The sequence below is a fragment of the Ambystoma mexicanum genome, chromosome 8 (assembly GCF_040938575.1).
Source record: "Ambystoma mexicanum isolate Mex_15411 chromosome 8, UKY_AmexF1_1, whole genome shotgun sequence".
In the NCBI taxonomy this organism is placed as follows: domain Eukaryota; kingdom Metazoa; phylum Chordata; class Amphibia; order Caudata; family Ambystomatidae; genus Ambystoma; species Ambystoma mexicanum.
In genome coordinates this window covers 150,389,151-150,405,801 of record NC_090929.1, presented here as the reverse complement: position 1 = coordinate 150,405,801, position 16,651 = coordinate 150,389,151, and the positions used below count along the sequence as shown (strand labels likewise).

The 16,651-nt window shown below is 46.4% G+C and overlaps 1 protein-coding gene across 3 annotated transcripts in view; it reads left to right on the top strand.

The window, feature by feature from the left end:
- Positions 1-16,651, top strand: part of GSN (gelsolin) — a 291,591-nt gene that overhangs the window by 211,973 nt on the left and 62,967 nt on the right. For all 3 annotated transcript variants that reach the window (XM_069609519.1, XM_069609518.1, XM_069609517.1), the window contains exon 11: positions 5,095-5,185. In XM_069609519.1, coding sequence (XP_069465620.1) covers positions 5,095-5,185 — 91 coding nt within the window. The remainder of the gene's footprint in view (positions 1-5,094; positions 5,186-16,651) is intronic.

Here is a 16,651-nt window from a genome sequence, read left to right as displayed (position 1 = left end):
ACCCCAGGTCTGGGATTTCACTGCTGCATCAATTGCCTGCTGGGGCCTGTACTGATGGGTCACTTCAATTGACTGAAATAAAACTTGGGTAAAATCAAAGCTTGGAGGTATGTATGTATGTATGTATGTATTTAGTTTTTGTAGAGCGCCGGTAGCCCGCGGGCAACAGGGCGCTTAAACATACGCAACAGATACTATGTGACATACGACATTTAATGGGTCTGCTAACCATCGGAAAGCCTCTAAGAGGCATAGTCACCCGATTTCTCATCTGAAAAGGTGAGTCTTGAGCACCTTCCTAACGGTGGAGTGATTAGTTTCCAACCTCAGGGGTTCAGGTAGAGTAGGGTGTCCTTGCTGGCATGCAGTCGGGTAGCAGCCCCTAGTGCTACACCTGTAACTGATGACTCCAACTCTTATCTAATGGCTTGCTTGTGCTCCCTCTTCCCCCTCCATTTCTCCTATGAGCTCCAGCGCACACCAACCTGCCCCTTCTCCCTTTCTCTGCCTGTTCCATACAGATGGAGCGAATCATGTACGTCTCCCGCGATGCTCAAAAAGGTGCATTTTCTGTTTTCCTGTCCTGGGGAGTTTAATGGACCCTTTAATAGAGTTGAAAAAGTCTGCAAGATGAAATACTTGGCAAAGAAATTACATTTCTGCATTGTGGGTAGTGCACACCGGCTCCTACATCGGGGGCATGCTATGTAGACTGCTCGGTGAGAGCCCACAGACAAGGCACTTTTTCTACTTGACGAATGGGTGCAGACATTAGGTTAGCATTGCATACTCCTGTGCTTGTCGCTCAGGGATCCCGTGCAGACCTTAAGTCTGCTGTGCTCCCGGGGGAATACATAGTCCACCCATGGTACAGAGATGCTGCAATAGGTTCCCTGTCATGTGAGCACAGAACACTTCAGCAGGGAAATGGCAGCACATCCAAATGTGCCTGCATCCATCTTGCCTTCCAGTAAAACAGCCATGCAGCCATCCACCTGCTCCATAGCCCTTGTGCACCAGAGGGCTCCCATTGGAGGTGTGGCAAGAAAGTGGGCGAGACTCCTATTCGTTAAAGGCATGGCCAACATCAAAGCCCCAAACATAATTCAGCTGAGCCAACTAGCCTCAGGGAATCCATGGTCCACACCAGTCCTCCCTCCACAGGTGCAGACCATTGCAGGAATCCCAACCATAGCGGATGGAACACTGGTTTGGAAGCCAAAGCATTCAGTCAAACGGTGTCCATATATGGTGCAGGAGTTGGAAACATTCATTTGAAGGGAATTGTAGAGCGGGAGGAGATTGGGGATGGAGGTAGTAGTGTAGTGGATGAAGTTGGTGAGCAGGGATGAAATAAGGCAGGAGGGGCAATGGAGGGCCAGAGATCGGTTGCCGGTGGTAGGACATGGGGAAGAGGTGGAGTGAGACTGGGCGGTGGGTAAAAAGGAACTTCTGTGGGCAAGTAAGGCCCAATGAGACAGATCAGCAAGGAACCAGAGATCATGTTTGGCACAAGGGGGGCCTGATTTGAAGAAGCCAAGCGGATAGTGGGAGGAGGAATGAGCCTGTGATGTGGAGAAGGACCAGGACAGGTGTGATGGGAGGGTGGGTGCCTTGACCTCAGGAATTGACTATTGGGAGGGCCTCCATCACTTTCCTGCTGCTTTAGGTGACGGTGGCCCTTTGTAGCCATTTTGGGAAAATGTCAGGGTGAATACCCAGAAGTCCTCACAAGCTAAAGAAAAGGCAAGAGAGTGAATAACTAGGGAGGTCAGTGGGGAATGACCCCGAGGGGGAGCCTTTAAACCTGACCTAAAGCCCGAAGGCCAGCCATTTGTGTGGGGTGGAGGGAAGCTGAGGGTTTAATAGTTTCAAACCTGGGCTATTCCCAAATGAGAATAACCTGAGAGAAGGTTGTGGAAACCCCATAAAACGGACTGTATCAAGGGGCAGGGGGTTGAAGCAACTCAAAGGCGCAGAGGTAGGGTGCATAACACCCTCAAACCAGACCTGAACATATTAACTGATTTTCCTTGGGGGCGGGGGGTTTGGGAACAACTTTAAAACACTTGTTCTTGTTACAAGAAGACTGGCATTTCAATGCCCATTGATTGTTTTACACACCTGTTATTTTCGTAAACAGAGCTGTAGTTTACGTTGTTTCCATCTTAGCTTGGTTATTGATTCCTGGCACTGTAGTGTTACCTTCTGTTTCAGGTGCTGGAAAGAAGGGTGTCCAATGCCCCCCACTGCTGAGCTAAGGCCGCAGCGGTCGGCCAGTCCGGGGTGAACACAGTAGCAAAGACTATATCCCCCTGGCAGCACCTGCTGTTGGCTGGCTGGCGTGGGCTGAATTGCCAGTCTGAACTGGTTTCCGATAATCCGCAAGCATATACGTCTTGGTGGGGACCTCTACCGGCACTTGCCGCATCTTTATGGCCCATATCATTACTTGGGGAATTGACCCCCTCTCACTGATCTGTTTTAGAGCAGTGCCAAAGTTTGCTCGGACTACAGTACCAGTAAGATGACGTAACATGGCTGGGTGTGCAATGGGCCAATGTCCGGTTTTGCACCATTCTAAGCCCAGCTATTGTTTTACTCCAATGCAAAGACCGCAGACCGCATTGGGTAACCGCACCTCAGTGGTGAACTGCAGCACCAGTGGACTGACCAAACATGGCAGGTCTTGGCCCTGCTACAAGAACATTCACATGAGAGATGACACCAGAACCAATAGTCTTTCCTGCACTCTGAACATCCATGTACATCCTTTCCTTGTCTTGGGAGGATAGCCTGGGGGCAATGTGCTCGCCTTGGAAGCAAGACGACACGGAGCAACACAGGTTCGATCCCTGGGTCCACGCTTAGAAACCTCTGGGTATTTAGCGCGTTATAAATAACCTATCATATCATACATCTGTGCCACTGATTCGAATACCAAGCCTGGCTTGCCCTAAAAGTAGTGCCACATTAGACTTAAAAACCTCAGTATACTCCATTTTAAAACTGACCCATTTTGACACGGCACAGCTTTCAATATTGCAACCTGTCCTAACATAAGTTGTTTGTCATTGCAGGATATGTCATGGCATATGTCCTACTATGTAAAAGAACGTGAACTAAAGACTCTGGGTAAGGCTCTTGTAACTAGGACTCATGTCTGGCAGAGAGTCTCCCAGGACCCCCCTTGTTATTTGCATATCTCAAGTAACTTTGGGTCTCACCCTAAGTTACTAGGGGAATCCAGACGTGGACCCCTTGCTCCCTAATCTTAGAGAGGCACAGCTACACCCTACTGATGAGGTCCAACCAGACCGAAACACGTGTCTGGGGTTGCTGTTGGTACTCTTGTTCAGAGGAGAATTGCCTAGCATTTCGCTGCTGGACTGCCCCAGGGCAGGACAAAGACTGATATGTTTGGGATATTTCTTCTCTGTGAAAGATAGTGAGCTAAAGACTCTGGGTAAGGCTCTTGTAACCAGGACTCCTGTCTGGCAGAGAGTCTCCCAGAACCCCCCTTTTTATCTACTATGTAACATGGCATGCTGTGCTAGACTCCCAGTAAGCTCCCCGTTTGACAATCCCAGTCACCTCGACAATACCAGTAAACTCCAGCTAGCCTTCATATTCCCAGTAAGTTCCCAGTCTGAAATTCCAAAGAAGCTTCCAGTTTAGAAAACGGCGTTCTATGCTAAATCCGCCCCACGTGTCGTGTAGAGCGGCCATTGAAGAAGCCCCTCTTGCGCTGCTCAAAATGAAAATCCACAACCAGTGTGCCCTACGGGACGCCACATTAAGCAGTGTGATGAGGCTCGCAATGCAAGACACGCATTTCCAAATACTTGGGACAATCTAAGGATGTATGAACCCATAAGGGGATAGTAGTAACCGCCTTGGATGCTGCTTCACAAATGCGAGGCAAGCCAAATGTGAATTCAAGTAATAAGAATCCAGCGAACATTTTTGTGTGCAATTTAACAGTGTATTTTGGGATAATACATTTCTAATTACCCATTAATAAAAACAAATTTTGGATGAAAAGATCGTAAAGGGAAACCAGCAAAATATTGGCGAATGCACCACTTATTTATTTATCTATTTTTGTTTAATTCCAAGAAAGAAATCTGTTCTGTGGCAGAGTGGGCGGCTGTACTCTTCGATTAAAAGGGGAAACACCGAATGGAAACCTCCGAGTCATTTTTGGGTCCAATTTGCTGCCTGGTTGTGGTACTTTGTGGTGCTGTAGGAGGATGCGTGTGTTTGCTGTCGCTTCACACTGGATTGGGGGGTAGCTGGGGCGAGTGACCACAGTAGGTCATGAGGTCTGCAACTTTAATGAGGCCGGAACTTAAAGCACCAATTTGAAATTCACATCTTTATCTCCGTGGTGGTCGTTTTATGACCTAGTGACCCAATTCTGTGTATAAGTGATTTTAAGAGTGGTGTGTATTTCTAAACCATTGATTTGCCAATCTGTGAGATAGCTTGGTGTGTAGAACACTAGCTGCAGAGTTTTTTTTTTGAGTTTTTTTTTTGTTTGCTCCCTGCAAGTCACATGTATGAATTGTGCCACATGTATGAATTGTGGGGGGCACGCACAGCTGTTCATCCTTCCATGGAGCACTATATAATTAGACATTGGCCCTCACTACAAGTCAGGCGGTGGACCATGGTGCTATTGGCACCATGGTCCATGCCGGATTCCGCCATGGTGGATGGCGGAATTACCGCCCCATTCCAAGGTGAGTGGGGCGGTAATTCCCCATTCACCATTTGCCCTTCCCCCATTCCCATTTTTGCCCCATAGGGCATAATGGGGATGGGGAAGGCGCTAATTACGGCGCCGTAAATTACGGTGCCGTAATTAGCACCAAGGTCGCTTAGCGCCTTGGACTTTAACGCCTGCAAAAAGCAGGCGTTAAAGTGTGAATCGGGCGTTAAGGGTTAACGGCGCCGACTGCGCCGTTAAACCCTTAACGCCTGACTTGTAATGAGGGATTGTCCTTATTTTTAGCAGCAATGGTCGCAGGAATGTGTAGTGTGTACATGCTCGATTGTTCACAACACTGAGTGGTATCTTTCTCCTCCCAGGCAGGGGGCCAGCTCCACTCGGGATGAGATCGCTGCTTCCGCGTTCCTGAGCGCTCAGCTGGACGAGGAACTTGGAGGTGGACCTGTGCAGGTAATTAAAGCCACCCAGGTTTTATGACTCCATGGTTTGCGGCAGTGAAGTTTGAGGTTTGCCTGCAGGGCTCTGGAATTGTGAATATTTGTGCTTTGAAATTTTAATAAGTGTGGTGTTCCATTTTTAAGAAGGCATGTTTTAAACGTTTCAATAATGTACTCATTGATAGTAATTGCCTGTTGCTTCCTGATCCATTTCTTGGCGGTAGAACGCACTGGCTCATTGCCAATATTGCTCAGCTGCATCCTGTGACTGGCTTGGAATTGGCGCCTGCCTAGGCTGGTGTTGGTTGCCAATATCCCATTGGTCACAAGTGAATCCGTTCCATGTGCGCAGTCGTCTCCCAACCTCGACTTTCAAGACATTTTGCAGGAAGCTGACTGGGGTGTAGAAGGAAACTCGAGTTACTTTTTTTCTGAAGCAAGAAGTTCCATTTGGTCGGAGCTCTCCAGGGCCATTTCATTTTCTTTCTGCACCAGTGAGGGTTTAAAAGTGCTCTTGGCCATGATGGGAACTGTGGCCCCCTCCATTACTCTGCTGGACTCTGAAAGTGCAGGGGCCTCCAACCTGTCTGCCCCAAATGTTTTAGACTACGATTCTCAGGACCGCTTACAAACGAGTAGGCTGAATAGCGCTCAGACGGGCTGTAGTCCAAAACGCATGGAAAGCCAATGGTTGCAGACCCCTGTGCATGTTTAACTTCTAGAGCGCTTTTATGTGTACCCTTCATGCGTCAAAATAGTGACTTGGTGGACTATAGGACTTTACGTTACAGTACAGAAGTTTCAGATTTTTCAGACTACAAATCACATCCGCCCGAGCCATCATAGTCGACGTGTCCTGGGAGGATAGCTCAGGGGCAACATGCTCGAGACGACACGGCGCAACACAGGTTCGATCCCCGGACCGCTGGGTATTAAGCACGTAATAAATAACCTATTGTGTCATATCACAGTGTGAGGAATCGTGGGAGTTGTAGTCCAAGATATCCAGAGAGCCTCAGGCTGCAGGCCCATGTTAGAGATTGGGCAACTGAAGTGCAGTTTTTCATTTCTGATGTTCTTCAAGGTTCCTTCGTTAATGCATTTAGGCTTTAGATCCAAAGAGATTAAAAAGCCACTTTGAATGTGCTTGGGTGCTGGGAAACTCTCCTGCTACAGTGTTTAACATCTGATCATAGTGGATTCTAGCCAATCGTGGCCCCTCTTGATCTCACACGTGTTGGTCAGATAGACCAGAAGAATTATGAAGTGATCTGCTCATTTAGCCGCGCTGGAATCCTGAGATGTGGCAAATTTCCTGTGTCACACTGACCGTTCAATCATTACCCAAGACCAACAGACTCCTGTCAAAAGGAATCCCATTAAAGTGAGAGGCCATGAAACGAGACCCGCATTAGCGAAGGGCAGAAGCTGTAATCTGCCACAGAGAAGGTTATGCCAATGTAAGAATGAGGGTGTACCCATCACTGCGTACTAGTAATACCTTGAAACTGCACACCTGGATAGTTCTGCACAGCGGAGACTAGTGGAGTCTGCTGGTGTCGTGCCACAAAGCGGAATCCTTCAAAATTGAGTGTGACCTTTGTGTCTATGGGAGAGTGGTCTGCGGATCTGTTAGGATCTTGGATTCCAAGGTACTGTATCATTTAAAGTGTCCAGCAAGATCCATTTTCTGGGGTCAAGAGTAATTTGGGTGCAGTGGGTGTAGGACTGGAGCAGGGTTTGGATATGATGGTAAGAAGTGGGCATGAGAAAGTTCAAAGGTGAGTAATTGCAGGCATTGCAAGGGACACTGGCTGTCCCGTACACGAACAAGACGGGGGAATGCAACACAGCAAAAAGTAACGAGGGTGGTGTTGACTACGCGAGAGGTTGAAGGGGGCAGGAAAAAACAGGAAAGGGGGGGGAAGGAATAGGGAAAAAAACATTGGTTAAATATCCCTTCCACTATTTACTCAATCCCCCCTCTCGCCTGTCCGACAAGGGACATTTAACCACAAACAAAACAAAATCCACCAACCCACAAAATTTGACTCAATTAATTGCGGAGAGAAATTCAGCAAGCACAAACATTCAATGTCAATTGAGGTTTATGGGTTTGAAAATTCAATAAAGGGATATTGAACAGCAATGATATCCTGAAAGTACTGATCTTCTCAAACATATGATTTACTTTGACCTTTTCAAGCATATTCAAGAGAAAAGCGAAGTTTGCTTCCTGCTCTGCTCCATGTGAAAATATTCAAATAATTATGCAGATTAGTTAATTTTAACAAACATTTTTGTAGTGTAGAATGAATCTACGTCTATACCAGGGGTCAAGTCCTAAACATTAAAGTGGGGGGACTCCTCACTAAATGCAATGGGATGTGACGTCACCAGAAATTAGCATATCGGGGTGAAACATGCACATTTCATTAAATTGGCTTTGTATAACCACCTAAATTGCACAGGCAGGACAAATGGCATTTGACTTTCATAAAATCAACACACACACACAAAACCAAGAGAGGATATTTTCTTCGAAAAGTGTTTTTGAAAACGTTAAAATGTGTGCACGTTTTAAACTCCAAGAACCAATACAAATGTTTTCCCTGGGACTTGCAGTACCGAAATGGGTCATTTTACCTTTAGTTGTTTGTTTTTCATCAGGTTATATAGTGCCGTGGTGAAGTGTCTGTTCTACAAACCTGACGACTGTGTTTTGATCCCTGAGGGCAGCTTTAATTCATAAATTCAAAGAGCACATTGAATGTTTCTCATTTTAGCTGGGGGGAAGTTAGTCCCCCCCCTCTGAAAATAGTGGGTGGACTCTGTCCCCCCGCGTGTACCCTCGACTTGAGCCCTGGTCTATACAATAGAAAACAAAACCAAAAGTATTGAAACCTCCACCAAATGGGATGGGGCACCCGGGTAGCTTCATTCCTTTAACTTTTCCCTGTCCCAGAAACTTTAAAGCAGCACCCCAACTTTAAAAAGAACACTGTTTTATACAAAGCTCATACTCCCTACCCTTTTTGCAGACCATGATGCAAAATTCAAAACAATACAAGTGTTGTGCACAAGATTGCCATTGTTCACAATCTGTCCAATCCCATTTCTGTAGCCGAAAGTAGACTGCCTGCATGTTCACCCATCGCCTCTAGTTCTAGTATAGATTTGTATTTGGAGTTATGTACAAAAAGGGATTATTTACTTGGCAACCTCTACTAGTAAATTAATCCTGTACTCCTGCCTCTCCAGCGATGTGCTCCGTCAGACCCGATGCAGGGACTGGCTGCCAGGGATTCCTTTCCCTGCAAGCCTCAAACTGCCCGGAGTTCAGGACATGCCTGCTACTCTCCTGCCTGTTCCAGAATCCTAACTGGTCTCCCTCCAGGCTCACTGAACCGAAGAACATAAAAACCCAAGCAAGTCTGCTTTACGCTGTTTCATATTAATGAATCTTAATTTATGGGATCTGCCAAATGTGTGGGTAGAGCCCTTGGTGTTGGCCTGGATTGCTTTTAGGTTCACTGGTTGAGGCGAGGCACAGGCAGAGTAAATGAGACGGAAGGATTGTCTGCTAACACCAAATGGCCATGTTCTAGACCCAAGTGCCCTGCTACTCCTAGTGCGCTTAGCTGGCGCAGTTGAAAACCTTTGAATCGAAGGCTTGTGTTAAGGGCTGCAATACATTTGAGTGAGTGAATGAAGCACATTTTGTGCAGTGCAGATACATTTCCTGATGTGAAGATCTACATCTTAGTCTGCAGTGAATATTTGTTGGGATTTGCCGATTGATGGTCCGCACCTTTCTGCTTTGTGCTCCTGCCACCAGTTGGAGCTGAAAGCAAAGTTAAACAAAGGACCAAAACAATTCATCCAAATGTTGGATGGACACTCGCACCGGTCTCGTGCCAAGTGAACTCTACAACGCATCCTTCATTTTCTGAGATATTGACCACTTTCCTGCAGAAGTATAGAAATGAGTGGTTGCTAAACTCCTCCTCAGCCCCCCACTATTATTTAAACTAGCAGTGGTCTCGATCATGAAGGTGAAACGGGCCCAACATGAGTGGTAAACCTCCGTCAACTCTAAGGTAGCGTGGGCAGAGGGTCGTCGAATCTTGGAACCATCCAAAAACCAATAGTACGGTAAGTGCCAAAATAAACAATGTCCAATCAATGCTCTGTGAAACAAGACTTTAAGGGCAAACAAACTAGTAAACACTAACCATCCACCCCTGCAATAAAATGCAGAGAACGTAGCCTTTGGGAGAAAAGGGCACTCTGAATTTTCGACAAGACTGGTTTACCTGTAGACCAGTGTTCAATACCCAACCAATTTCAAGAAACTGTCTTTAAGGTATAAAATGAGGTCTTAAACATCACAGAGGCCCATAGAACAAAGCCAGTGAGACAGAATCACTGATTCGGTTCTTTCAGGATCTTGACCATGTCGAGGTAGGTTTCTGAGTGCTTTCCGGTGAGTTGACTTGGCTTTGGGTTGGGGTTTGGGTTGCTGAGGTGTCTCAACTGGATTCAAAGTGATGCAGATCAAAATTTGGAAACTGCTTTAGGCTCAGATGGGTTTAGGACAGTCTGCTGATTTTCAAGTCTGCCTGGCTCGATGGCTCAAAAGGGAATTGATGCAAGGAAAGTGGAAATGTGGCTTTTGCAGTGAGCTGGCTTTACTGGGTCCAACGAAGTGGTGTGGTCAAGCCATGTTTGGATTGGTCTAGCTGGTAGGGACATAAAGCTGCTTAAGGTTGAGTGTCAAAGATAGCTTTGCAGTGTCTTGAAGGCATTCGGAGTGCTCAAGCTTGGCTCAAAATTGCTTAGGGAGCCAATGACACCGTCTTTTGGGCGCTGTGGGGCCCATCACCAGATCCCTGAGGAAAGCTAATTAAGTCAGAAAGCTTGTCAAGAACACTTTCAGGGTCCCACTTCAGAGGGCACAGTCCTGGGTGCCAGTGTCCAGCCAGTGCTTTTTCTGCTGCTGGTCACTTTAAATGTTCCCCAGAAGGCGTTTGGGAGAAAGGGCTGCACCCTCCTTGGAGGCCACGGTCTTTCACCCAATGGATGCAGGCCACCAAGTAGCTAATCCAGCAGTCCTGAAAAGGTTTTGTATGTTCAGTGTTGCTGGTTTGGTCCTGCGACCCAGGGTACACTACTCGGTGAACCCTCATTGGGAAACAAGTGCATCAGGCATTGGACAAGGAAAAGAACGAACATGACTCTGAAGTCATTTGTTCCTTTTTGATGCAGAACTGTACAGCCACCAGGTTCTGGCTCTGCTAGCACAAGAGGGGCATTGTGCTGTACCCTCAGCCCAACCAGGGTATCCAATCCACCCATGGCAGGTTGGGCCAATGACAACCAAGCACCAGCCAGATGCAATTTCCGTGGGGAGACGATTGTATACAGGCAAGGGAGGTGAAGCTGATGTAGACTTCCTGTCAGAGGTGTCCTCTCAGTAAAAGTCGTTTTTACACAACTACTCGCCAGAATAGTACATCTCTGCCTCCTAAATGACTCAGTCAGGGTTCTGCCCCAAGTGTAACATTGAGACAGCCACCATCCAGGTGGTGGATGATGGCCTCCAAATCATAGATGGGGCGACTCCTGCCTCCTCACCCTCCATGACCTCTCAGCTGCATTCTACAGTTGGCCACTGCATCCTTGTCTCCCTCCTTGCTGGCTGGATTGGGATTCTCTGGCACTGTTCTGAATTGGTTTACCTCCTAACTCTCAGGTAGACACCAGGTTGTTCAAATGAACTTGTTGTGTTCTAACAGACCCCAGGTCTCCTGCAGAGTCCCCCAAGGCTCCATCCTCTCAATGATCCTTTTTAACCTTTACATGGAGCCTTTGGGCACTCTCCTCAAAGATCCCGATATAGCCATCCACCAATACACGGACAAAGTTGTACATGAGTAAATAGTGCACAGGACATCCTTCATCTCAGCGATTACTTAGCCATCATCCAGTGAACTGCCTGCCTCGAACTAAACCCATCCAAGACTGAATTTGTCCTCCTCACCAGTCTACCTACTAAAAACAACTTGTCCAACAATGGCTCAATGAAATGCACCTCAAAGGATTTGATCCACAATGACTCCTGACAGCAGCCTGTCCTCCCAGAAAGACATAGCCAAGAAGGCCCAAATAGCCTGGCTCAAAATCTCCATCCTTCGAAAAATCAAACCCTTCATCCTGCTGCAGATCCTCTGGACTGTAGTGCAGGCCCTTATGGTCTCGAAACATTGATGGGGGAAAATGCTCTCCTGACGGGGCTCCCAGTTCAGTCCTGAGTAGCATACGGCGTACCTGGCAGTTAAGCTCCACATGTCTGGTGGCACAACCTCCCTGTGAAGCAAATCGACCAACCGGCTTGAATCGCAACTCATCGCAAAGAGAGGAACTGTAAACGATCCTTCTCTTGTCACGCACTCACCCTCTGGAACTCTATCCTGGTGTCAGCTTAGAATGCCCCCACAATTGTCATATTTTGCAAATCTCTCAAACATGGCTCTTCACCAACACCTGACCAAGGACTAATTCCAGTGGCTGCACATACCGACAAACAGACCTCGCAGTACTGCGCTATTGTTCAAAGATGGAATCCCAAATGCTGGCTACCTACACTCTGTGCAGTGCTCTGCTGCTCTCGAGCTAGATCGGTGCTCTAAACAATAACATTTAATTAAAAAAATAAATGAATCCAAAATAAGAGGCGGACATCCATCCATAGCATGTGAATCTCTTAAGAGTCACAAGTCCAAGACCAATTTTACTTATTGATAGAAATAAAATATCAATCTACTTAGTCAGTAATAGTCTTTCTGGTGCTTGTATCTGTGCAGAATCAGTTCCCCACCACGAGGAATTGGATTAAAAAAGTGTACACAAATAGTGGGGGACATTAGAACAGAACTCGTAATTATAAAGTACCTAAACCCTGTAGCACAATAGTCCAGCCTCACAGAATGTAATCCGAGGGTGTCTTCTCAAGGAGTATCCTGGGTATCTGCACACGCAATGTAGGGATAGTATGACGGGTACACACTTGTTGATGCTTTGGGTTTAAACCACTAGTAATACTCCCTGATCACCCACTAGATGCTTGTTGAAGTTTTCCTGATGTCCCACTTCAAGCTAAGACTTTAGTAAGCTATCAGTGGGTTGTAGATCCTCCCCCCCCAACTCTTAGTATCAGTCTGTACTACTCGGGAACCTTGAAAGGGTGGCAGAGCAGTCAGGCTTATTATAAGAGGAAGATGTGAGCTGTAGGTAAGTGCACTGAAGCTAGTCAGTAAAGCACATCAAAGAAACACTTGCACATACATTTATAATAAAATATAGATTTATTATATTCACACAAAAATCACTTTAAATACTTGGCACACTAACACCTAGGAATAATTTAGTATACTTTTTAAAGGCCACTGCTTAGTTTGTAGTTGCTTGCGGTTACATGATGGGTCTATCGTATTAACGGTAATAACGCGCACTCGCAAATCTTGGTAGAAATATGGTAAAGACATTTACACTGCATACATGTATAGTCACTTTTGGGGAGGAAAATAGTTGGTTAGTGTTATACTACCAAGGCATACGGTTATAGAGGCAGTTTCTTCACACAGCAAGTCTTTTAAATTCCAAAACGCAACCCTAGCTAAAGGCAGTTCGGAGAGGGCTTAAAGTCTTGACAAGCTGCAGAATACGTAAAGTTCCTGTGGATGCTTTCGAGTCTCTAGTCTTTAGGATGTAGCAAGATTAACCCAACGTCGGAGACCCTATTAAGGACTTGCTAAAGGGAAACGAGCAGTGGCTTGAGTCTGAGGGTGGCAGGGGTGGGGGTACCCTGGACAGCTCTGGGTGTACTCCAACGCTCTGGAGAGACTTCATAGATCAAGGTAAGCAATACCTTTCTCCCCACAGTACCTTAGGTTAGAAGATGAGATCGTGCATGGATTCTCCTCGATGTGGCAGCGCTGGACCTGACCTCCGGATTCCTTGGTCTGATGATGAAAGGGAGGACAATGGACTGCATTTCTCAGCAGCAGTCTCGAGGGAGGACCTCTGGCACGGCTTTAACAACTTCTCTGGTTACTCTGCGGCTTTTTCTGCAGCACCAACAAAGTATGCGAGTCGCTGGGTCGATCTTCGGTTCCTGCAGTCCCACACTCTGCTGAGGGGGTCTGAGTGAGTTGGATTGTTTCTGTTGAGCATCCTTGTGGGCTCATCAAAGACTTGGACGTATTTGGCCTTTCCACAACGATTCACTCGAAATGGGCAGCAGGTCTCCTGGCATTGAGGTTCCGCGGCTCTGGAAACTCACAGGGTGTTAGGAGATGGCTCAAATAAATTGTTGTCTTGGTACTGGTTGTTCCCACCAGTCAAAGAGGAGTCATCCTCATTCGAGTTCCTCAGTCGCGCAGAAAACCCAGTTCAGACACCACTGGTCGCTTCATGGTGTTGCAAAGGGTTTTCAGGCGTCTCCGGTCATCATCTTCGGTTACATCAGTTTCCAGTGGCCAACTTGCCTTTCACCTCAGGAGCCTTACCTTTTATACAGCTCCAACACACCTCTCTTCAATATCTCTCTGCAATTCCCAGAAAGGGGTGGGTGGCTGTCTATTTAGGAAAGCAAGACCCCCAGTGTGAGTTGGTTCCATTCAGGCACTCGGGCAGATTTAGGAAAGGGGAGTGAAAAACTCCTCCCCCACCTCCTGCCTGCCCAGACACACTGAAGCCTGGGCAGGGACACCCAAGACTTCCCACCAAAACATACACACAGGCCTCGCCCTCCGAGGACGGTAGAAGAAGGGCTGACAAAGAACAACCATGCTAGTAATGGCAAAAAAAGAAAGGAGCCACCAAGTTGGTACTTGGTGACGTATTGTGTATAACTGGGGCTATGGAAATAGCCTGTAGTAGAACATTCACACAATAGTTGGTAGAACAAATCTACTGCCAGAAGCCCTAACTGGGAGATTGTCTCTCATAAAAGTCACAGGAGCAGAGAGAAGAGGGATACTAAGTATACCCTTGGCACTCAACAGATTCTGGTGTGTGCCAATCTCTAAGACTTTAACGTTTAGGAGAGATATGAAGTATCTATCCTTAAGAACTGTAATTACTATGGGATATAGAAAATCATCTCAAAGGAGCATCCAAATGGTCCCCAGCAACACTGCCCATAAGGAGCTATGTGCTGCAATAGAAAAATACATATGCGTTATAAAGAGAGATGGAGGAAAGTAGACTCCATAGGACAGTAAAACACAAAGGAAAGAGTTCCAAAAGACCGAGCCCATAAGAATGAGTAGAAAAAGTCTCCACTCATTCATTTATCCAATAGCAACGTAGCTGTCAAACATTACATGCACTGATTGAGTTAATCTGTTTCGTGGAAGCATATCCTCCTACTAAAAGGATTGAAATTAACCTGTCTCTGGTTCCTGAGGCATTGAGCTGTCATATAATGACCTATAAAATGTAGGGGAGAATTATTTTGTTAATCTGTAGGAAATGTTTATTTCCGATCACTACTCAGTCCTTGGTTATTTCTATTTCAAGAGGGAATTTTGGAGGCGCTGCTAACCAACGGTTCCCAAGCTCTCGGACAACCATAATGGACCAAGGAAGACTGCTCTTTAGCTACCGAGCATTCAAGAACGTTTTTCCTTTTTTGAAACCAGATCAGTGGTTTGCCTGGTATATAGAGTAAGGTTATTCTAGAGTTTGGAACCTAGCCCTGTACGTGACCATCCAAAAGATTTGTTTTTCTGAAATATGGGGATTGAAAGCATTGAGCACCTGAGGATCCTTTTAATGGAGGAGGGGGGGGTTTCAAAGACCAATAACGAGAGAAACCTGCTTTCCTTTTTATTTTTTAACTTTTAATTTAAGGTACGAAGGATCCAAAGCGACTTCCCTCCCCAGAACCGAGGCATCTGTGTACATAAAGAAAAGCTTTGGCAGATTGTCATTCCATTTTTGCTTCTTGAGGAAACTGAATGAAGGAATGCTTGCCCAGGCCTGCTTTTGTGACCATTCACCATTCATTGAATTCCGCATGAATCGGTCCTCTCCTTGGAGAATCCAGCAACTGAGCACTTTCATGGAGAATGGGACACCATGGTTGCCAAATAAGAAATTGACTTATAGTGGGCAAAGCTCTGCTTTGCCAACATCTGCTCCCTGATGATTTGCCCAACACATTAGTAAAAAAAAAAAAACATTTCTGACGATCATTGATGCCTTTGGTTTGTAGGACTTTAATTGGGCCATTCGTCTTCATACTGAAGTTAAAGGCAATAAAAGGGGGCGGGGTTGTAAATTGGCAGGTTTGCAGCGCATTGGCCCCGGACAATGGACTGGCTTATGTGTGGGTGTATCCTTCTCTTGAGGCTCTGGTGGTCACTGTACTTGGTGTCCTTAACGTTTTGCGTCTGTTTTCTTGAAAGGGCGCGTTCCCACAACACCTGCCTTGGGCCCACTGTGTGCGACTTCACGGCAGCCCACATGCAACACACTAATTGTGCTGTTCATGAACCAGCACTGATGGGAAGTGATGCGCTCGGGGAAAATCGCTGCAGTCTCCTGTGTAGCCATCTCTTTGAACTCGGGCAGTTGTATTTTCCAAAAGCAAATCTTAACCCTGCAAGGAACTGGCTGACTGCTTCAGAGGGAGATTATCCATAATCATTCTCTAATAGCCCAGAGCAAGCATCATATGGGGCTCGAAGTTCGCTTGAAGTGCTGCACTTGCCTCAAAGCCGGGCAGGGAGGATGGCTCAGGGGGAACGCGTTTCTGTCGTGGAAGCAATCCAACACAGAGCAACGCGGGTTCGAATCCCGGTCCCTGATCCACATTTTAAAAGATTAATTGCAGCACTAAAGTCTCCTGTTTATGTCTAACAAACCTTAAGACGACTTGTAATAATGATATACTAGAGCTGTGATTACATTATTTTCTATGTAATGCCTATTAGATATAGTACCTCCTGTACTTTTGTTATGTGAAAGTCCTATTTGGCTACTTTTAGTTTACTGTGTTGTTGGTTTCCTTGACTTTTTGCAGGCTTTTAAAAATGCCGAATTAATTTTGCAGATATTTAAACTTCAACTTCTTTGAAAGCCACAGCTTTTTTCATGTGCGTCCCAAGGTAGCCCATAGGTAGCCCATATGGCTACTGTTGCCGAGCTACTGCCAAAGAGGCCCATTGTGTCCCAGGGTGTGTCTACCGGGGGGGGGGGGGGGGGGTGTTTAAGTCTTGCAAACTAGCTGTTTAGTTTGTGGATGTTCTTTGTATTTTATGATATGATGTGGCGTTTATAACTTGCCTGCATAAGTGTTTCTACGCGTGACAAGACGAGGAGGGGGAAACTAGGAAGGACAGAATAACTATTTACTAGGCCTTGTTGTCATTCAGATCACGCAAGTGCGGGGAAGACGGAAGGGGAGTAG